General features: G+C 36.2%; 1 protein-coding gene across 4 annotated transcripts in view; it reads right to left on the bottom strand.

Annotated features, from left to right (window-relative positions):
- The window catches only part of XRCC4 (X-ray repair cross complementing 4), a gene marked incomplete at its 3' end in the record, with an annotated part of 279,876 nt that overhangs the window by 93,205 nt on the left and 162,662 nt on the right, over window positions 1-24,009 (bottom strand). For 3 of the 4 annotated variants that reach the window (XM_082651921.1, XM_082651922.1, XM_082651920.1), the window contains exon 7: window positions 23,215-23,362. In XM_082651921.1, the coding sequence (XP_082508047.1) occupies window positions 23,215-23,362 (148 nt within the window). Of the gene's footprint in view, window positions 1-23,210; window positions 23,363-24,009 lie in introns of those variants that run through there. The other variant, XM_082651923.1, reaches the window with a different exon arrangement.

Below are 24,009 nucleotides of genomic sequence, written 5' to 3'. Positions count from 1 at the left end.
TGCTGTTAAGGTTAAATAAGTGCCCTCTTCGAAGCACCAATAATTCGTTTTTGTTAAATGCCACCAGATGCCCAATGGATTAGTCTTTTGCTTTCTTCGAACAATGATCAGTCAAGCAGTCAGCTTCTATATAGGAATGACCAACCAAAGCATACAGACCCCTCTGGAGGGGAATATCTTTGTTACTTGGTGCCTTAGGGCACAACATGCCTTACTTTAAGTCTTATTTGTTATATCTAAGCTTTGGTTAAAATCTATTCAAAGCAGCCTCTGACCCCAGATTCCCAAAAATGAACAGTATAAAGCAGATTTTCAAATAAGAAGAGAACCTGGCGATTATCTATGTTCTTCATTTTATAGATGATGATACTAAGGCCCACAGTGGCTTCCTAGAGCCCAAATTATGACACAAAGACAAATTATGCATTATCTCTGTCCCCAAGGAGTTGACCGCCTAGCGGGAATACCAACAAACAAATCAACAACACTATCCTGTGTGATAGATACTATGGGAGAATAAGGTAACGCAGGTACCTCAGAAGGATAGGTTGGAAGACTTTTCTGAAGAAGGCAACAGTTTTACTGTACTTTGAAGGAAGTGAATGGGCCAGTGAGATAAAGAAATAGCAAGGCAGTAGGGCCTTCTAGGCAAGGGTAAGCATAAAACTTTGGAAGAACTGGGAATAATTCAGTACTCTAAAGGATAAACCTTAAAAAGTGGCTGGAGAGGAGGACACTAGGGGGTCAAAATTTGAATGCACACAAATTACATAAATGGGTGAAACTTCATGGATTAGGTCTCTGGTAAATTAATGTCCTCTCTAAAGAGCAAATGTCAGTATAGCCAATTGTCACCATGTGAGGGGATAATCTTATAATCTGAAGAGAAGCCAGAAATCTTTTAATTTTTAAATCAGTGTTGGTACCAAATTTTAAAGAAAACATGGTACAAACAAGACCAAACACATATGTGAGTTGAATTTTGCTAATAGCCTGCCAGTTTACAACCTCAGGGCTAGAGAGTTAGGCCAGGAGCAGCTCATGAAAGGCTCTGTGTACTAAGCTGAGGGGTTTGGACTTTATCCTGAAAACTGTAGGGACTCATTAAAAGACTTGAAGTGATTAACATCTTAGAAGGGTCACTCTGGCAGCTGTGTGAAGTCTGGAAGGTTGCTATGTAACAAGTGCTTAAACCAAGGTGGTGACAGGGACACGGAAAGGAGGAGGCAGATTTGAAAGATGTTAAACAAGGCAAACAGTTTAGTAAATTACAGTTGAAACTTGAACGTAGGTCTCCTACTCCCTTGCTTGATATTCTTATAACTATACCAACATTGTAGGATGCCTTTTTGAGCAGAATACTATTTGGTTTGCAATTAATAAGTTACAGGGGAGATTCTTTGCAAACATTACCTTGAAACACCAGAATTTTTTCCTATAGATACTATTAGTATAGTGTAGGCAAACTCTACACTAAAGTAAACTCCAGGAAAGAGGATATACAGAGAAATCACGAGGAGATAGACAGTGGGCATAGACACTGACCGTGAATAAAGCCCATCTACCATGCTTCACTGGCTAACATTCTATGCCAGTTTACAACTAAACAATGGATGAAGATATTATTAAGTATTTGGTAAAGGAAAAGAAGGGACTATCTTACTGCATTCCTGCCTCAAAAATTCTATGACTAAAAATTACTCAATTAATGAGTTTCTGTATCATCAGCATTGTGGTTAATCCCTGCACACTTAGTGCAAGTGAAGACTACAGCTTTAATTTGGTTAGTACATTTTTTAGTTCATTGAATAACGGAGCCAGACAACAAGCAAGTCAAGTGGAAAGTGAAGTCATTAGGTGGGGTGAAGTGATGTCAGATCTCTGAGTGTTTTCTCTCCTAACCTTCTGGATGGGAGCTGGACTCCATTTGTCTGACTGGCACAGATGAGTTTATAGAAGAGCATTTGTTAAATAGCTCTGTGAATAATAAAATCTACCCCTACTACCTGCTTGACAAAAAGCTGAAAATGCTGTATTTTTCTTTATTAAACAAGATATTAATTTGCAAAGTTGTTGAAGAATTTGATGTTTCCTAAAGTTTCCATATTACGCAATTACATTGGTACAGAGAGAAAATAAAACTTCCAAATCATAACATCTGGAATGATGTTATATATCTTTAAGTTTGTAATGATGTAGCTAAACAGTGGCTTATTGTGACCCTCTACTCTGTTTATGGCAAGGGTGTCAATGTTTACTTCATGGGAGTGGTATTGAACTTTCAACCAATGTTGTCTTATGGTTATTTTTTTAAAGCAGTACTGTGATGGTACTAAGAATATGCTATATGTAGACTAGACTCTGTATTCTATCGGTTGGAATAGGTTAGGTTACACCACAGTAGCAAATATCCCAATAAATCAGTGGCTTGAAACAACAAAGCTTTGATTTCTCGTTAGTGCCATACGTTCATCACGGGTAGCTTGGGGGCTCCACTCTGTGCTGTCCTCATTCTAGGACCTTGGATGACAGGGCAGTTAGCAGCATTGCCAGTCACCATGGCAGAAGGAAAGAAAGTTCTCCGGCTCAGAAATTACACATGACGCTCACTTTTAATCAAAACTTGCCAGTGAGAACTAGAATCACAGCTGCACTCAGCTATAGCTATGAAGTTCAATTTTACCATGTGCCCAGATGACAGAGAACTGGAAATATTTAGTGAACAGAACTAATGACTATCACAGTCACCCAAATAATTGGTCTATTATGGTTTCATGTATCTTTTTTTTTCCTCTACTTGGCTGGACTGTGAAGTTAGAACCTATGACTTAAAAGGCTCCCAACAAATTCTTTTGATCCAGTACATGAAGAGAACAGCTTGATTAAAGTGTGATTTCAATAAAGTAATTATGGCCTTTTGGAACTTTTCCCCCAATACTATATTTTAAAGTTCAGTTCTGATACAGTAAAGTTGCCAGAAATAGATAACAAAATTATTCAGATGAATTGCAAGCCCAGAAAGTAATCACCTGGCTATGCAAGCCAGGTGTAATCATAAAATAGATAATCAAAAATGGACTGAATTCATTTTTCCACAGATGTTACAATCTATTAAAGAATAAAGCCTGGAACTCTGACACTACAATATTATCTCTCTTTACCTTTACTGTATTTACTGTTTAAAGCTTCACATTAGGAACCACTCAAGCACTGCTGAAGAGAAACACTCTCTCATGCCAAGTGTTCTCACTTTAAGATCATAGCCATAAATCCCAAATGTTTAGGACTCTCAAATCTTTATCTCCAGACCTCACTTCTTCCAGGAACTCCAGAATCATATATCTTGCTATCTCTGCTTTGATGTCTACTAAGTATTTTAAACATAACCTAGCCAAAACAGAACTTTTCATTTTTCTGCTCTGCAAATCTGCTTTCTTAGTCCTTCCTGTGTCTGAAAACAGCACCACTAACCTAGTTCCTCAAGCTAAAAGCATAGGAATCCTCCTGATTCCCCTCCATCCCTTATTCTTCTAAGTCAAACCTAGAAGCAAGTCCTGGCAACTTTACTGCTAAAGCATACCTGCGGTCTAAGAACGCCTCGCTCTTCCCCCAAATAGCCTGAGCCGTGACCGACTTTCTCCTGGACTACTGTAAAACGTCCTAGCTGATCTTCTGTTTTCACTAACCCCCACCTCTACATCCGTTTTCAACATAGTGGTCATAGCAATCTTTTAAACAAACATCAGACCATGACATTTCCCTCCTTAAAATCTCCCATTACACTGTGAATAAAATTTAAAGAATATCGGCCCTCAAAGCCCTGCATGATCTGACTGAATCCATTTGACTGACCACACAGTTATATTATCAATACATACCACTCCCTCGCTTTCGCCCTACATGGGCCCTCTTTTCTTCAGCATGCCAGGTTTGGCTCACCTTAGGGCCTTTGCATTACTTGTTTCCTCCCAGTCTTTGCAGCAATGTCTGCTTGTCATTCAGGTTCCGTTTTAAATATCAATTCCTCAGAGAGACCTTCCATGACATCTTTATATAAAGAGGAACCATTTAATCACTATCTTTTACGTCACCCTCTTTTTTTTTTAAGACACCAATTGTACTTGAACATTTGTTACTTTTTTTTTTTTTTTTTTTTTTTGGCTGTGTTGGGTCTTCGTTGCTGTGCGTGAGCTTTCTCTAGTTGCGGCAAGCAGGGGCCACTCTTCACGTGGTGCACGGGACTCTCACTATTGCGGCCTCTCTTGTTGCAGAGCACAGGCTCCAGACGCGCAGGCTCAGTAGTTGTGGCTCACCGGCCCAGTTGCTCCGCGGCATGTGGGATCTTCCCAGACCAGGGCTCGAACCCCTGTCCCCTGCATTAGCAGGCAGATTCTCAACCACTGTGCCACCAGGGAAGCCCACGTCACCCTCTTTTAATTATCTGCATATCTCTTGATTATTATCTGATGTGTCCTTGTTTGTTTATTGTTTGCTTATTTCACACCACTAGAATGTAACGTCAGCTATTTTGTGCTGTGCCATATCCTCTGTGACGAGACCAGTGCCTGGCTCATGCTAGGTACTGAGCAAATATCTGTTGAAAAGGTATTTATGATTTGAGTATGTACAAGGTACATGGTATCAGCAAGCAAGATACAAATGTTACCTAACATAACACTTCTAAATTCATCTTTGGCCACTTTATAATTATTCTGGAATTTCCAGTGATAAAAATTATTAATTATAAATTATTAAACCTACTAATACATAAATTAAATGCTTTCATAGTATAATTTTATCACAAGTAGTTAACTTGGAAGACAATTTGCATTCAAACCTAGACAGTCAGACACTGAAAGGGAAAAAGAAAATGAACAAGAACCGAGTAGCAGTAGTAACCAATGCTGAGCATCTACCACGTGACTGGCACATTATATTAGTCCCCTCATCAATTTTAATGAGGTGGGTATTACTATTCCCACTTTAGGAATTAGAATATTAAGGCTCAGAATGATAAAGTATCTTGCCCCAAATCACACAGCATGGAACAGAGTTAGGATATTAATCTATCTCTAATTCTTTACTCCATGGCATGCCCTCAGAAGGCAGTTGCCTGGGGAGTCCTGACTGAGGAGCAGCAGCTGCTACAGCTGTAAAATTAGTGATCTCTCTCTCAAAGAGCTGATGGCTGGTAGACCTTTGTTGTTGTTGTTGTTGTTTTTGCGGTACGCGGGCCTCTCACTGTTGTGGCCTCTCCCGTTGCGGAGCAACAGGCTCCAGACGCGCAGGCTCAGCGGCCATGGCTCACGGGCGCAGCCGCTCCGCGGCATGTGGGATCTTCCCGGACCGGGACGCGAACCCGTGTCCCCTGCATCGGCAGGCGGACTCTCAACCACTGCGCCACCAGGGAAGCCCTGGTAGACCTTTTAATAGAGAGGGAACCACAGACAGGTGCAGAGCCTTCAGATAACGATCACATTTTACTGTATTCATTAACTTTATATTGTATGAAATTTTACATTTACGTTCAAGTGATACTGGTCCTCCATTTAAGATAAAGTGTGGCTTCTTCTTTAAATAAGCTTATTTAATTTAAAAAGTAAAGTGATTTAATCAATAATTAACTCATAGTGAAAGTGTTACCAAGAAGTGGCAAAACTCGTGGAAGGAGGCAGTGAAACTCAGATACAATGCAAATCCAAATGGTGGCCCGTGCACAACTGAAGTTTAGGAAATTCAAGGCATTCATACTTATCTTTTTAAATAGGTTTTCAAAAAAAAAATTAGTGACATCTGAAGAATAAAAGGTGTAACAGCAACGGAACATCCTATATTAACAGAAGTGTGGTGTCTCATTCTTCTCTGTATAGATCACACCACATCTGAAATATAAGGGGACTCTGGGAACACGACTTTAATGGAACACTGGCAAACTATACACGTTCAGTGAAAGGCAACCCCAACCAAGAGACTGCCCATGTAAAACCATGCTATACTTGGGGAGTGCTGATAAACTTAGGCTCTTCCAGTGTGCAGAGGAGAAAACTCAGAAGATGAAATGGTCTCCAAATTAAATGGAGTGATAGTTAGGGGTATGGGTTTTAATGGTATCTTAATGTGAAAATCATATTATCCTGAAAAACTCTTCGGAAAATATTATACTCCATCACGATATACCAATTTCAATTGGTCCAGCACCACGGGGTTTTCCTGCTATTTTGATAAATGGCTTTTTGTGAAGTAGTTATCTTGTGTTTAGTGGTCAGTTGTATGAAAAAGGTTTCTCTTTAGATGTGCTCCTCATATTATGGAAGGATAATGAGAAAACAGGGGATAAGAAGATATGTTTCCCACTTGACATCCACTCCTGGGCATGTTTGAGTAGAATGCCCCGAACTATTTAAATTGTTCTTTTTCCTCTCTCTCTCCTCCTCCCCTTTTTATGGTGGGAGAGGGGAATGGAGAGTGTATGTTGAATGTGCATAAGCTGTCATATAGTTGGAGAACACAACTCCACTATACTATATGAGTGACTTTAATGTAGAATATCTCATATGACACAGAAGGCAGAAGAAGTAGGGCTAACAGGTAGACATTGGCATGTGAAACAGGCTTTCATTTAAAGCAGTAAGACTTTTGTCCCACAAAATATTTATATAAAGGTTACGTGACCATATATTTTGGATTAGATAATAAATTCTATTCCAATACTAATACAATAATTATCTGAAGCAAGTGGGCAAAATGAAAATAAAATAGTAGGAAGAAAAGAATTACAGTCTGCTACTTTAGATCATGCACAATAGCGTCCCCTTCATTGCCTGAAATCCAAATGGGAGTGTAATAAGTAATAAATTTAAGAATCTTAGAGTAAATCAGTGATCTATGATATCTCTAAAGTTCAGACTGAATGAGTCACTGGATTGGATGTCTTATGGTTATAAATTATTTTAAATAAAGAACAGAATTACAATAACTATAAAGTTTAAAGAAAAGTGCAAAAGACAGTAGAAAACGAAATAAAATAATGTAAATGCCAAAAGAAACAAGATTTTTCAAAGTTTCAGGTGACTTTAACAAAAAGAAAATTTCAGGTGGGCTCACTGAAAAGACAAGGTATAATACTACCTCTGAAACATAATTCAGGAATACATTTGAGTCAGCAGTTGATTATAAAGGGCTAAATAAAATTCCTTCTGTTTTCCTATATGTAGCCTGTGTATATCTGTATTTTAAAAGTTGTTATATTATGTAGAAATTATCTTTTTAACTATATGACTTGGCTGCTAGCTCCTTGAGAAAAAGGAATGGTACAGTGCCTGGTACTCAATAAATGTGGGCCTGAATTCTGAGATGAGATATATATGACATATTAGCGAACACCACTGACCGGGTAACTTTAAGATTAGAGTTAGAAGATGATTTTTTTTTTAAATGACAGCATGTTTAAAGCATGAAAAATAATTATTAATAGCAAACTTCTGAAGGAGGATTTGGCAGATATACACAAGACTCCAGACAACCAGAAAAATAAACTTTTAACCTTTACATATTATCATACTGAGATTCTTTCCCTCCCTTTTTCTTTTCTTCCCTTTTACTCCCTCTCCTTCTTCCTCTGACATTTGTTTCTTTCCAAAAATCTTTCCTTTCCTTTCCTTTTTTTTTTTAAGACATGCTTTTCTAAATTTTCAAAGACACATGCTATAGGACTTCAAAAAGGAATTGAAATTTGTGATGAGTTCAAGATTTCTCTTTTTCAACTAAGACTTCAGCCCCATGAAAGCAAGGACTCTGTTTTGTTCACTATTATATCACTTAAGACAGTGCCTGGCAAATATTAGGCCTTCAAATATTTGCGGAATAATTTTTTTATTAGAAAAACTATCTCCTCCAAAGAGTCCTGCTTTAAATATGGGACTTCCTACTGGTTCACTAATAGAAATTATCATTGTTTATAAATGTATTATAGAAAATGGTGGAAGACATTTCCACACTATGTATATACTATAGAGTATGTGCAGAGAGTTGAAAGAACAAGTGATATAAACATGAAATTCACAGATGATAGCATATTAGAGATAGATGATAAAAATGATGATAAATAGAAAAGAGTTAACATGTACTGAGTGCTAGTATTTGTGCCAGGCACTGTGCTAAGCATTTTACACGCACTATCTAAAAATTCTCACAAATCTAGGTAGGCACTATGATTACCCCTTTTTTTTTACTGATAAGGAAATCAAAGCATATAAAGGTTGAGTGCGATGTCCACAAGCTGACAGGTTGTGTAAGTTGTGAAGCTAAAACACACACCCAGGCAGTTGGATTTCAGAATCCATACTCTAAATCACTATAATATGGTGTTTCACTACATATAAAATAAATCAAGATAATTTTGTCTGGTTACATTTTTTAGAAAGAAAAACTAAGGCCAAGAAATGTTGAATAACTTGGTCAAGATCACTATTTTCTACTTGATTTGGTCATTAACAAAAGCATAACAACACATTCTCTTACTCCCTATATTAAATAAGCAAGCAAGCAAGCAAGCCTACAGCCCTCTCTGGCTACATCTCTACTAGTCTGCTCATTTTTAGAGCAAAACTCCTTCAAAGTTTTACCCATATTCTGTGTGTCTAATTCTCACCTCATTCCACTCTAATTAGTCATCTGTCTCAAAACTCCCCCTGAGACCCTGGTAGAGTCTCTGTCCTTATTGATTACTCAGTAGCAGTTGAGAGTTGATCTTTTCTTTTTGAAACATATTTTTAGCTTCTATTAAATCATAATCACCTCATCTTCTTCCTACGTAATAGTCCCCCTTTCTCAGAGCTTGGCCTCTCATTGGTGATATATGTAGAACCTAATCCCCAAATCCTGAAACAAACGTTCTAAAGGCTCAGTCATGGGTATCCTTTGTTCAGAATTTTCTCTGATCCCATGGTTTAAATACTAATTACAGTCAATCCTCATTATCCATGAATTCCAAATTCACCTACTAGCTAAAATTAACTTCCAACCTTCAAATCAATACTTAAAGTGTTCTCTCAGTCATTTGCAGACATGCACATGCATGGATAAGTGAAAAATTTGAGTCCCTGAAGTACATGTGCCCAGCTGAGGTGGAACAAGGTTAGCATCTTCCAGTTTCACCGCTCATACTTGTAAACACAAGTGTCCTTTTTGCAGTGTATTTAGTGCCTTTTTTTGCATTTTTGCCCTTTTTATTGCAGATTTTGCTTTTTTAAATGGCCCCCAAGCATAGAACTGGAGTGCTACCTAATGTTCCCAATCACAAGAAGGCTATGATGTTCCTTATAGGAGAAAATCTGTGTGTTAGATAAGCTTCATTCAAGCATGAGTTATAGTGCTGTTGGCCATGAGTTCAATGTTAATAAATCAACAATATATATCAAATATGGTGTCTTTAAACAGAAATGTACATAAAACCAGGTTATGTATTGATTGGTTGGCAAAAATGTGACCAGAGGCTCCAGGAACTTAACCCTGTATTACCCCTAGAGACAATGACACAGTATTTGTTAATTCAGTGTCCCCAGCAACTTTATAGAACATAACTACTGTGAATGAGAATTGACTGTATATGCCTGTGTCCCCCAAATCTTTGTTAAACAAATGAATGAATCACACAATTAGTTCAAGTGGCAGGGGCAAGGTCATTCAGAGCATGATACTATTAAATGTAATATATTTTCTTATTTGCAGTCACTTATCTGCATGTCCATCCTGGGTTAACGGAAAAAAGGTAATAATTTTTCCTTTGTGTTACTGGTGCCTACCTCTAGTATTCATTTTAATTAGGCATTCCAAATGTATCTGGACCTCATATCACATGGCCTCATTATCACACTGGATTGTAATTATTTACTGATCTGTTTCTGCAACTATATCATATCCTTCCAAAGGCGAAGTACCTGTTCTATCTTGTTTGGTGCTGTAGCCCTGCACCAGGCACAGTGCTTGATATATAATAGGTACTCCATTCCTATATTAAGGAGGATATAAAAGACAGAGGCCTATAACCATATCTAATGATAATCTGTAATGGTCAGTTTTCTTTCCTGTGCTGGGTTATTTTCCTCCTTTAGAAGTTACTGGTGTATGTTCCTAACAGTTTATATGGAAGACTCCAAAAGTATACTTTAGACTGAAAGACCATCTTATTACTCAGTAAGAATATGGAGATGTTCATTTGTCTTACTTGCACACATAGCAGTTGAAAACAAATGAAATATTTTCTTTAACGGTTTCTGTGCTTTATATGGTGCTATTTATTGCTTAACCAAAAATAAACCTCAATAAATTAAAAAGTATTATTTTCATGGTTTCTGAATATATAGGTCTGTTTGGCTTTATATCATTATCTCATAACTTCATTAGTTTGCCAAATTCACTTGTGAGTACAATTCCTATTTTATCCCCTATAGTCTGGAAATTCCTACAAAGTCATATATCTTGGCCCTAGGCAAAACACTTTATAAAATCAGCACTATATCCATAACAGATTGTGACAGTGAAAAAGTTGATTTTCTCTGTAGTCCATAAGTAGAATATATCTCCAAGCAAGAAAAATCCCGTAACTTCAGATTGCAATGAAAGTACATGTCCAAAAGGAATACTTCCTGGGATTGGAGCTAACAAGAACCCCACCTACATCAAGGAAGGCTTTCAGAGGCTATAGTACACATTCCAGAATGACAACTTTTTTAAAAATGGGACTTGGACAACAACAAAAATAAATAATTTTTTAAAATGTGACTTGGACATAGTTTACTGATTAAAATACTTTCCTATATGCTAAAAATTAATTTTAAAAAATTGAATAAAAAGAAGTAAAATAATATAAAATTAGTGTAGTATATGTCTATATATTTGAGTGTACAAATATCCCAGCCTGACAAAGAAAACTTTTCCAGTCTTCTGGGAAGTCAATGCCCATGACCACCAAGTTTTGTTTATCCAGCTTTTGCGGTAGGCTGATTTCTAAAGTAAGACAGATGACTTACTTTTATAAAGACAATGTTTAACAAATAGCTTTCAATAACTGATGAGGTTTCCCAGTTCTTCCATAGTAAGAGGATAGCAACCTTAAGTGTTTCTCAATCCATCCCTTCCCTTTTTTTCAATCACGCTCACACCTATAATCATTATTCTTCTTTAGATCATTCTTCCTGGACTACTGTAATATCCTAGCTTCACTGCCAATCTGTAAACATTCCCTCCATCAAATGTATGGTTTCCAAAGAAATGTTCCTAACATACTGTTCATTATGATATTCTTTGGCTAAAAATGTTTAACAGGTCCTTGCTGCTTTCATAAAAGAAGTCCAAATAAATCAGCTTAGCATTTAAGTACCAAATTCCATCTACCTCGCTAGTTTTATTCACATTTCTCTGCATCTCATGATAAGGTCACTGGTTCCCTATCTTCCAGACTCTTCCTCCACACATTTACTTATGCACTCTGTTCCTCTGACAGGAAGGCCCTTCTTAGTCAGGAGATATTTCATTTCTGTAACAAACAGACCCCAAAAGCACCATGGCTCAATCCAGCTAGACATTTATTTCTCTTTCACACAATAGTCTAAAGGTAGTGGGTAGTCCGTGGTGGATATGCTGCCCTGCCCCATGAGATTGTCCAGGGACCACAATTCTTCCTCTTTTTTTACTCTACCATCTCCTAGGATGTTTTCTTTAAATGCCTGGTAGAAGATGGGCTGAGAAGGGAGAAAGAGACAGGGTTGTCAAGAATGTATGTCAAATCATTTTATGGGCAAGATCCCCAAATTGTACATATCATTCCCATTCACATCCTATTGGCAAGGACTGTGTCACATGGCCATAACTCACTGCCAGGGAGGCTGGGAAATGTATCCTCTAGGCTGGGAGCCATGTGCCCTGTTAAAACATGCAGATGCATGGGATGGCAGAACGGGTTCTATTACTAAAAGAAAGAAGGGGAATTGGGAGCCTGGATTCAATTATCAGTTTCTGCATTATCCTTCTTCAGTTTTTGTCTATAGACACCCCCATTTACTTTACAAAGCTAAACTCAAATATCACCTTCTTCTAGCCAGTCTTCTCTGATCTTATCACATCAGCTTATTCCATTGTCCTCTGAATGGAATATCAACTCTCCCTTCTCTGAAATTTCAAACTTCTTGTACCTATTATGGAGTTTAGCACATTTTAGCTATATACATATTAAAGATAGTCTGTCAGGAAATATAATGTGGCCAAAAAGGAAAAGATAAATGTATACTATTGATTAATCTTCCTTCATTCTTTTATTTCCTATACAAAGATTGTAGAAGACACAGTCTTTATTCTGTATTTCTAGAAGTGGTGTATGCAGAAGACAGCATTCAATAATGCTGGTAATGATAACACTGCCTTATTCAATTCACTGATAAATTATAATTTAAGGAATTACTTAGAAACAAAATTATTGTAAAAGATTTTCAAGTAAACAATGTCTTAAAATTTTACTGAAAAAACGTTTAATAATGATGTTTAAACAAAGCATGTCTGTATTCTTTGTCCTTTCATAATGATTTACCAAAACTGAACAAAATCCTTGAATAATACTTATGAATAGTTATATACTTTTAGTTTATTTAGGTTTTCTGTTTGTTCATTTCTTGTTTCTTTATCCTCATATTCGATTTCCTTCACACAAGTTTAGAACATGAAACAGCCATTTTATTTCATTTCAGGATGTTTAATACAGAACAAATACCTATTTAACATTTAGTTATATATCATAGTAGATGATTTAAGTTATAGAATTTCACTGTTAAAATGTAAATTTTGAATACAGTATGCCAAATAATAAAAAATAAATGCACCTCTATTTCTTTCTTTGAATATTAAACTATAAATTATGAACAGGGAGTCACTTCCTTTGATTAATAACTCCTCTGACCAGGTATAATGAATATTTACACATTATTCTGTGTTGGTAGAGTACTTAAAATGCCTGAAATAATAATGATTATCAAGTGAAATTTGGAAAAATTTTATGTGAGAAAGTCTTTCAAGTGACAGAAATATAGTATATATGAAATATGTGATAAATTCCCTTTACCTAAAACACAGAAAGATTATAACAGCTTCTTATTAAAATTGTTTTAAAACAGAAATCCAAGTCTGTCAGTAATTTGAAATCTAAATGCATGTAATAGCCTGAGGGAATTGTAGTACAGGTTGTTCCCAGGGTGAGCTATAAACATGGAAATACTCTATTTAAACATCTATGTAATCTCCATTGAAACATATTATTTTGAAATTATGTTAAAAAAAGAACTTAAAATGCATGTACTTATAAGCCTAAACTTTGGACACATTTAATAATCATGCTTTAAAAGGTCATAAAGCTGTGGTTGATATTGAATATGTTTTTTAAAAATATTAATATTTTGTCCTTTCTGTATAGCTAAAAAAGTCCACTCAGGCAACCGGTATCTTAAAGTGTAACTGCTGATTTTATTGGCAAACCTATAATAATGCATATGATCAATCTTTACTTAATTATTTTGAGTTGCAAACACAACTAATAAATCATCTTTGAAATGCACTGACCATAATCAGTATATTCTGGAACAAGTCCAGGGGGCCATTAATCAAAACATGCAGCAAGGAAAGTGAGAGCCGCAGCCTGAAGAGTTAGGTAAACACACAGTGAAGTTAATAAAAACCTATCTCATTTTAAAACCACCACTGTGTTTACTTTTGCAACTAAGATAAACATTATGATAAAATTAAAGTTGTATAAAAAATGAGGTTTGCTAATGATGACCAAAGCAAATATATAGCAATTGCACATACATTTTATGTCCCTAATTTGACACTAGAGAAGTTTAAAGTTCAGTTACTAAAAACCTTCAAGAATTAGATATTTAAATCTGATAAATTATATTATCCATGAAAATTAAATACACACACGCACAGACACACACACACACACACATCAAGTATGTTGCGGTTTAAATTAGAAAAAAAAAGCAATCAAGGTATAAACATGAAAATAGGTTCTTTTTGAAAGAAGAGGATGGTCAACTACCATATTCTAAATTGGCAGATGCAAATGAATAAACTGTAAAAAATGAGTAAATGTTTGAATGAGTTTGAAATTAAATTTTAAATGAAACAAAATGATAGAATACAAATGCATATATATAATGTAAATATCTATCTATTTATTTACTTACTTATTATCAACTGCTTTTAAAACCCGGTCTTCCAATTGTGTTATTTTCCTTCAATATAATCTTATTGACTGCTAATTGGAAGGAAAGAAGATTTGCTGAGAAAGGTATGGGCAATCCTCATTTCCATAAGAATTATGAGGAAAGGAAACACTACAGGTTTAAAGACTCCATAAACAAAGTTTCCTTTTCAGGAAGAGATTTCCAAGATTTAGCCAAAAGCCCTGGGAAAACAGTGCTTTAAAAATAACAGTGTATCACAGTCTTAGAGCTTCCTACTTCGATGGTGCTTTCATTCATGTGATCTCATCTGACCCTCACATACATGTTGAAAGGCAGGCAGGAGGTATTATTGAACCAGTCCTTGTACTCACAGAGCTGCAGTTCTATCTCTACTGTGATATTGTAGAAATTTTGAACAAACAGTCGAAAGTCACTGAATCTGATATTTACTCAGCTCTTAATTCACTGAGTTTCTGTAAGAATTGTATGAATTAAATGAATGAATTAAAGGAATTTAAGTGCTTAACACAACCCCTGGCGCACACTAATCGTATTAAATATTAGTTATTGAAGCAGTATAATAAAGTAGCTAAAAACTATGGTTTTTGGAATAAGATGATCCTAGATTCAAAATCACAGATGTAGCATTGTCTTTGGGCAAGTTATCTAATCTCTCTAGAACTGAGCTTCCTAATCTATAAAATGGGTATAGTTTAGTGAGACATATAAAGGGCATATATAAAGGGTTTAGCACAGTATCTAGGACATAAGTATTCAGTGAATGTTAAATATTATCATTATTATTGATAGATGGATTTGATTAACTACTAACTTATGTAAATACAAAATATCATTAACAAAAATTAAAAGGCAAATGATAGTCTGGGTAAAATAAAATTAATACTCTTAGATATAAAGCAATAGGAGACAAAGACCTCCACTGAAAATCAGCTGAGGTTATGGATAGGTAATAAACAAAAGATGAAATGTCAATAATCAATAAATGCCAGAGAAGAAGGATGTCTCTAAAGGTTAGGTACAAAAATTAAACAATGAGATACTATTTATTGATTAAACGATTAAAATGACCTGGCAATGATCAGAATGAATTGGAAAATAAAAGAACAAAAGGCAAACACTGCTTGTGGGAGTACCAGCTATGATAGCTTTCTGGAGGAACTCTGTCAAAACATAACAAAGGACTAACAAGTACATATACCTAATAAGTACATTACTAACCTAGTAATTTCACTTTGGGGAATTCATACTAAGGAAACAATCAGTCATATGTGCAAATTTATGTACAAGTATATACAACATTCTTTGTGATAGTACAAATGTGGATAAGGCCTAAATGTACAGTATGGGAAATGGTTAAAGAAATTATGATACATTTACACAATGGGACACTATAAGTATAAAATGATGTTGAAGCAATGTATCTATTAAAGTAGAAATACATATTTAAATATTAAAATAGCAGGCTACATCATAAACAGTATGAGCCTTGTTTTGCACGTAAAGTGTGGAAGAGAAGAGATCTGCAAATATACAGAATACCATGGTGTTAATAGCGGTGGTCTCCGTGTGGGTGGGATTATGCATTTCCTAGCTACCATTTTGTTTCTGTATACTTTCTGCTTTTGCGGGGGAGATAAGCATGCGGTGCTTTTACAATTGGGAAACAAAGAAAATGAACCTCATTTTATTGAGAAATAAATGGATTCCTTTAGTAGGTAAGTGGATAAACTGTGGTACATCCAGACAATGGATTACTATTCAGCACCAGAAAGAAATGAGCTGTCAAACCATCAAATGATATGTAGGAAATTTAAGTGTATATTATTATTATTATTATTTTTTGCTGTACGCGGGCCTCTCACTGCTGTGGCCTCTCCCGTTGCAGAGCACAGGCTCCGGACGCGCAGCCTCAGCGGCCATGGCTCATGGGCCCAGCCGCTCCGCGGCATGTGGGATCTTCCCGGACCGGGGCACGAACCCATATCCCCGTGATCGGCAGGCGGACTCTCAACCACTGCGCCACCAGGGAAGCCCAGGTGTATATTAAGTGAAAGAATGCAATCTGAAAAGGCTGCATACTGTATGATTCCAACTATAACACATTCTGCTTAAGGCAAAACTAAGGGGATATTTCAAAGATTGGTAGCTGCCAGAGGTTAAGGGGAAAGAGGGATAAATCGGTGGAGCACAGAGGACTTTTAGGGTAATGAAACAATTCAGTATAATACTACAATGGTGGATACTTGTCATTATATATATGTCCAATCCATAGAATGTACAACACCAAGAGTGAACCTGTAAAATACGGACCTTGGGTGATAATGATTTGTCGAGGTAGGTTCATCAATTGTAATAAATGTACTATTTTGATGGGGGTTGCTGAGAGTGGGGAAGTTGTGCATGTGTGGGGACAGAGGTACATGGGTACTCTCTGTACTTTCCACTCAATTTTGCTGTGAACCTAAAACTACTCTAAAACATATATACAATGGAATATTACTCAGCCATAACAAGAAACAAAATTGAGTTATTTGTAGTGAGGTGGATGGACCTAGAGTCTGTCCTACAGACTGAAGTCAGAAAGAGAAAAACAAATACCGTATGCTAACACATATATATGGAATCTAAAAAAAATGGTTCTGATGAACCTAGGGGCAGGACAGGAATAAAGACACAGACGAAGAGAATGGACTTGAGGACACAGGGAGGGGGAAGGGTAAGCTGGGATGAAGTGAGAGAGTAACACTGACATATATACACTATCAAACGTAAAATAGATAGCTAGTAGGAAGCAGCTATAGCACAGGGAGATCAGCTCCGTGCTTTGCAACCACCTAGAGGGGTGGGATAAGGAGGGTGGGAGGGAGACGCAAAAGGGAGGGGATATGGGGATATACATATGCATATAGCTGATTTAAACTCTATTTAAACTCTATTTGACTGCAATTGGGCTACAGTGGGGAAGTGGACTCTCTAGGACCCTGGAAGGCTCTGATAGACATGAGAACTTTGGTGCAGAGCCAGGAGAGCCTGATGTGTATAATTATTCCTCTAAACAAAAGTGCATGGATTGTGCAATTTCATCCAGGATGATGCTGTAAGCTTCTAGAATAAAAAGGAAAGACTGAGCTTTTCTGAGTCGAGGAAGATTATATCTTAAACAAATTGTATCAGTGGTGGCTGTGTAGTACCTCACCCCACTCCAAGGAGGTGAAGAAATACTATGCTAAGATGTGCTGCACCTTTTCCTGCTCTGTGTAGCCACATGGACTATAAGATTGTGCAACCTTGGCTAATTAAATCGTGAACAACGTAGGGGTGCGTGAGTCCACATGTGCGTGCGGATTCACGTGTTGATTTACAACCTAACACTCACCTAAAATATTGCGGCTACACAACTACTTAATGGGACCATTTAAAGGTTGATTCAGAACACAGAGTTAAAACTTCTTCCTTACAGTTCAAGAAGCAACATCTGTGAAAAGTTATAATTTGATATTATTTTTAAGGTTGTTTGGAACAATGTGTTAGAACTCTGTGTTTTCAGAAGACATCCATCACAAAGAAGACTAAATCATGTCTGTGTGCCTCACACAAGAGATGTGAACCTATATATTTTTACTTGCTTTCCTGCAGAAAGAAAGACTACATAGAAGTGTCTAAAGACTATACAAGTATTTTTTTGTACTTTTGGCCCAAACTATTTTAATGATTTTATCCTGTAGCTGAGATGATGTTGAACTCCTTCTTTTAGGGCTGTCGAATGTGTTCCAATCACTAGAATTCTCTTAGAAAATGACCCTGCTGCTCCCAGAAGGGCAGTTGGTCGGACAAGTAGGAGGTTTTCTAAGCAGTAGTATTGTGGGGAGATGGGGAGGAAGGTCCTATATACAAACTAACATTTTGTTCTTGAGATACATTTAATGCCTAAAACTCTATAATTATGGTTGAAAGGATCTTATATACTTAAAATCACTAATGTTTGAGAATTTTGAGAGTTCGTATCCCAAACTACGGCCCTAAAGAATGCTATCCCTTGGAATGTCACTAATCCCTTTTTGGGAGGGAGGAAAGCAGACTGCATGACAGTGCTATGCTTGAGTACTTTTGAAAAATGATTAAACAAGTCAAATGAATTATTTACTATGGATTTTTTTAGATCCTTTAACATATAAATCTCCAAGTTTTAGGGTTTGGAGCATAAGGGAGCGTGGTAGCTGTGGTATGCAGCAATTTCTTTTTTTGTTGAGAGGGCAATTTAGTTTTATTTATTTATTTTTAATTGGAGTATAGTTGCTTTACAATATTGTGTTAGTTTATACTGTACAGCAAAGTGAATCAGCTACACGTATACATATATTCCCTCTTTTTTGGATTTCCTTCTCATTCACAGACTGCATTCTACAGAATTATGTAAAAGGAGATCCTAATAGGTATCCCACAGAGGGTTTCATATTCAAATAAGTTTAGAAATTCCAACTGAATTTAAAAATTGCAATTTCTAAACTTATTTGAATATGAAATCCTCTGTGGGGTACCTATTAAGATCTCCTTCTATATAATTCTGTAGAATGCAGTCTGTGAATGTTACCATAAAGAATAAATTCTGTACTCAATATCATTTAACTTCAATAAACGTCTGAGCTTTCTTGCCCCCCACTATTCAAATATCAGAGCTAGAGGCATTTTGTTCCACCTATATATTTAGCAGCTCCTTTGACCACAGAAGCTAATGCTTTTTCTAGTCAAGAGTCATTTAAGGAGGAGCTCAGAATTAAGTTAGAGTTGCTTGAGATTTGCGATAACCCTTGTTCCTGCTCCAATAAGAACTTCATATCCCGGTTTTGGTAACTAGGTCTGCACGGTGTAGCCCTGTGTTTGGCTCCTTGTCTTGGTCTCCAGTACAAACATGATTTGGTTGTAACTTGGGTTTGGCTCTCTTCTTGGCCACCTCTCCCAGGGTCTGGAGCCTTGATTCTAAGAGAAAGTTTTCATTTATAGGTCCCTTGTTCAGATACAAATTTCAGTATCTCTTAAAAAAGTAGTTTGCTTTTGATAAAGAAAATCTACAGAAATGAGAAACAGAACAGCCAAAAGAAGGTAAAGCAGAATTTGTAGGTAGGGAGAAATGAGCTGAAATAGTTGAAGGAGTAACAGACATTAAAGTATTGATTAAATCACTTAAACTGAGCATTTTGTTTATTGGCTGACTTTGTTAACTGGTTGCTAATTTCAACAGACTGGGACGTTGATTCAATTTAGACAAATAAGTGAATAATGACTGGATTAATCATTTTGTTAAAATAATCCAACTAGTCTACCTAACCATAATGATTTCATGTCATACCAACAAAATGGTATTAATAGACTTTTATTATATTAGCTTTCTGAGGATGTTGAAAGAATTAATAAGAGCTCTTAAATTTAAAAAATTGAAATGAAAATTCTTCCTCAATTATTATGTTATATGATAAAGCATTAAAACTTTAAGCTGGGTGTCTAATAAAGCCCAAATATAGTGTTATTTAATTTAAATACATATTGTGTCATTGTATATATATATATATCTATTTTTTTTTTTAATTTACTTTTGTTTATTTATTTTTGGCTGCATTGGGTCTTCATTGCTGCGCATGGGCTTTCTCTAGTTGCAGCCAGCAGGGACTACTCTTCGTTGCAGTGTACAGGCTCCTCACTGCAGTGACTTCTCTTGCTGCAGAGCATGGGCTCTAGGCACATGGGCTTCAGTAGTTGTGGCACATGGGCTCAGTAGTTGTGGCTCACGGGCTTTAAAGTGCAGGCTCAGTAGTTGTGGTGCCCAGGCTTAGCTGCTCCACAGCATGTGGGATCTTCCCGGACCAGGGCTCGAACCCGTGTCCCCTGCATTGGCCGGCGGATTCTTTTTTTTTCAATTTTTTTTTTTTTTTTTTTTTTTGCGGTACGCGGGCCTCTCACTGCTGTGGCCTCTCCCATTGCGGAGCACAGGCTCCAGACGTGCAGGCTCAGCAGCCCTGGCTCACGGGCCTAGCCGCTCCGCGGCATGTGGGATCTTCCCGGACCGGGGCATGAACCCGTGTCCCCTCAACCACTGCGCCACCAGGGAAGCCCTGGCAGGCGGATTCTTAACCACTGCGCCACCAGGGAAGTCCATGCCATTGTATATTTATAGAAAGTGATTTTACATTGTTTACACTCAGAATTTTACTTGATGATATTTATAAAGTATATAAGGATGAAAATAAGTTCACAGTTTCTGTAGTCTTTGTCAGCTGGTTCATTTTGTTTAATATGTAGAATTAAAAGGACATACCAAACAACTCTACAAATCATAATTTCAAGTAATGTAAGATAGTAAATAGCAAGGAATGTATAGTACATTGTTATGTTGAATAATAACTCTTAGTGTTGATGCTAGTTGACAGACAGGATGAGGGTTCCCCAAGTATAATCATATTGTGTGGATTGGTCACACTGAAATTTTTAATGAATATTTATCAATAGGTACCAGATTCAAGGATTTCAGAGTCTTACTAAAAGTGGGAGATCATCAAAGATCTAAAAATATTCCTGAAAAAAATTTATATTTACCAAAGAAAAAGGCAAAATGTCAGTACAATTCTGCACCCCAGGACTGCTAACACATGCCAATTTAGGCTATTATCCTTGTGAGTACTCTACATAAGTTTCAGTATGTTTTCAATTTTCTAGTTTCCTGTATTCCAAAAGAATGAAAGTTTTACTACTGGGAATCCAAAACTGTACAACATTCAGCAGTTTGAAAGCAGAATTAAAAAATGAAAAAGAAAGGAAGGACGATAGTTTTAGATAATTTTAAATGACTATATCTAAGAAGACACAATAATGACTAAAATATCAGAGATTTCTAGTCAATCTAATATTTTGATAACCCTTAATAAGAGTCAAAAAGCAATATCAAAGGGTAGGGAAAACAAGAAGAAAAGTCCTCTGCGATGTGAGAACCAGAAATGCTATCATATACATGAGAAAAGGCTGAATTTTTAACAAGGGTCACACAGCCCAGCTTGGACTGGCCTCTGAGCAGCCTTCAGCCTCATCGCAAGCCCTCCCTTCCTTGCTCCCTCCACTGCCATCACCCTCACACAGTCCACCTCAGCGCATGTTTACAGGCTGTTTCCTCTGCCTAAATCTCTGCTCTCTACTCCACTACTGTACTCCTCATATCTATGTAATCGTATGAGTAATGTTTGTCTTCTCTCACGTAGACTAAGCTTTATGACATCAGGGACTGTGTCAAGTCTGCTCAGCATGTAAACATATGTTAAAAGAATGATACATGAATGAATGAATGAGGGAAAGCCATAGCTACAATTATTTTGTTCTCAACAAACAACAGTAACTACTGGGCATTTCCTTAGACAATGTGAAATCATGTGGTAGTCATACAATGAATGTAAATTCTACTGAGAGGCTACTGCAGGAGATACAGAGGAAATACCATTGTGAGAGACTGACAGAAATGTTTGAAATCCAGCATATGCTTAGAATTGAAAACAAGTAATGAAGTCAGGCTTCCTAGCTAAATTTAATGGGATATAATGGTTAATAAGCCATGGTAATGCAACTATAAACTCAAAACCCAATGATAAACAGACAACAAAACAATGCCACTATTAACTGTACAACGCAAACTTTTATGCAAGAAACTTGAAAACTCCCTCCTATCAGGTTCAGTTTCCTGAATGCATGGATTGTGCCTGTCTTGGCATCCTCATTGTCTATAACAGAATCCTAAAACTTCTTGCTCTCAGGACCCCTTTACACTTTCAAAAGTTCTTGAGGATCTCAAGAACTTTTATTCATGTGGACTGTATTTGCCATATTCAAAATAAAAACTGAGAAAAAACTTAAAATATGTATTAAATATTTTAAAAATAATAATAAACCAAGTATATGATAACATGAATAACATATTCTTTACAAAAATCATTATATTTCCCAAACAAAAAATCTTGCGAGGTCAATGTTTTGCAAATCTGTTGATGGCTGGCTTGAATGAAAACAGTTAGATTCTCATTAGCTTCTGCACTCAAACAGATATGACCTATTATTTTAATTAAAATATACGAAGAAAATCTGGCCTCACATAGCTATGGAACTGAAGAAGGGATGACCCTGTGGATCGTCACAAAGGGCCTTGGGAACCCTCAGATCCTCATTCCATACTTTGAATACCAGTGGTCTGTAATATCATCTGTCACAAGGCTATTGTTCAACTACCATTTGCTAAATTAATCAAAAGTTTAGAGAAAAAGAAATAAAATCTTAGGGTATATATATATATATCTCACACACACGTACAAATGATTTGTACATTCATTTTGGATTCAACTGATAATATTCCGTATAAATGCAGACTGTTTTACTGCAATGAAATGTTAGTTATCCCAACACCTCAACATATGACAACTAAATTGGGATGTATACTGAAGGAGGGCAGTCTGAAGCAAAAAGTGAAAAACAGTGAAAATACAGTTTATAATTCCAAAATCTAATAGAAATAAATAGATTACTACAAAGAGATATTTTACTTGAAAAAATACCAAGCATAATCAAATCAAGTGGCTAAGTTGAATGTTCTATGAGTCTCTTTAAAGCAGTAAATTCGATCGAAGTTCTTTACTGAACACAAGCTGGATTCTAATGTTTTTAGTATCCTACATGCCATTTCTAATTAATCCATAAAAACCACAAGAAAAAAAATTTACTTATATTTTTAGCACTTCTGCTTTAAATATTAATAGGAATTACCCAAAAACCAGAGAATAAATTGATTCAAACATTTTACAATTTCCAAAATCATAATTTTTGTTCTTAAAAATAGCTGTAAGTAAATTCAGAAATAAAAATATAATTTTAAGATTATATATTAGATTTTTAAATGTCATCTCACTATTTGACAAAGAATAAAATGACTTACTTTTCCTTTTCTTGAAGCCGATGCTCCTGAGAAGCCATTTTAGGCTCTGTCCCAAGATTTTTTTGCATCCGCTGCCTCCTCTTTCTAGTTGGTGCAATATCAGTGACATCAGGACTTGAAATAATGGAATCATCTCTTCTTACAGCAGCTAAAATAAAATCACATAAAAATGTGACCAAACAAAATTATGCATATAATTTTTGAGCACAGTATCAACATTGAAATATAGCAAAATTATTTTTTTTATTTATTCAGGTTTGGTGAAGTGAGCTAGTTAGATAGTATATAATACTTTAATACCAATATAAAATCTGAAGTATATTGTACACACGGAACAACTTGATCAAAATGGTCTTTGCCTATCTTGAGCAACAACCTTCTCAAATGCATAGATAAAACTGAATTAGAGGCACCTCTAAAAGGTGTTTGGTGGGGGGGATACTGCTATGGGAATAATGAATCAAACTGACAGCAAAACAGTAATTGTTAGCAGGAATGGGGACTTCTAGAGATCCAGAGATAATTTTCATAAACTTTTTAGCCAACTGTAGGGAATAAGCACAAGAAAAATGTAAGAAAATACTATCAGATGTCTCTAATGTGGCTAAACCATTAAATTACCCTGAAAAATGTTTGATATACATGAAACAGAAGCAACAATAGAAACAGGCTTGATTTATATTCCTTTATTCTCTATGAAAAACTTAATTGCCAAGAGCTTTAGGAGAGTTCAGAATATTCATTGTTCCATCCAATACACAGTATATTCTCTATAACACATGTTTCTGTAAAAGA

Source organism: Grampus griseus, assembly GCF_964374135.1.
Source record: "Grampus griseus genome assembly, chromosome: 3".
Taxonomy (NCBI): domain Eukaryota; kingdom Metazoa; phylum Chordata; class Mammalia; order Artiodactyla; family Delphinidae; genus Grampus; species Grampus griseus.
The sequence above is the reverse complement of the archived record's forward strand: the minus strand, read 5'-3'. Positions and strand labels throughout refer to the sequence as shown.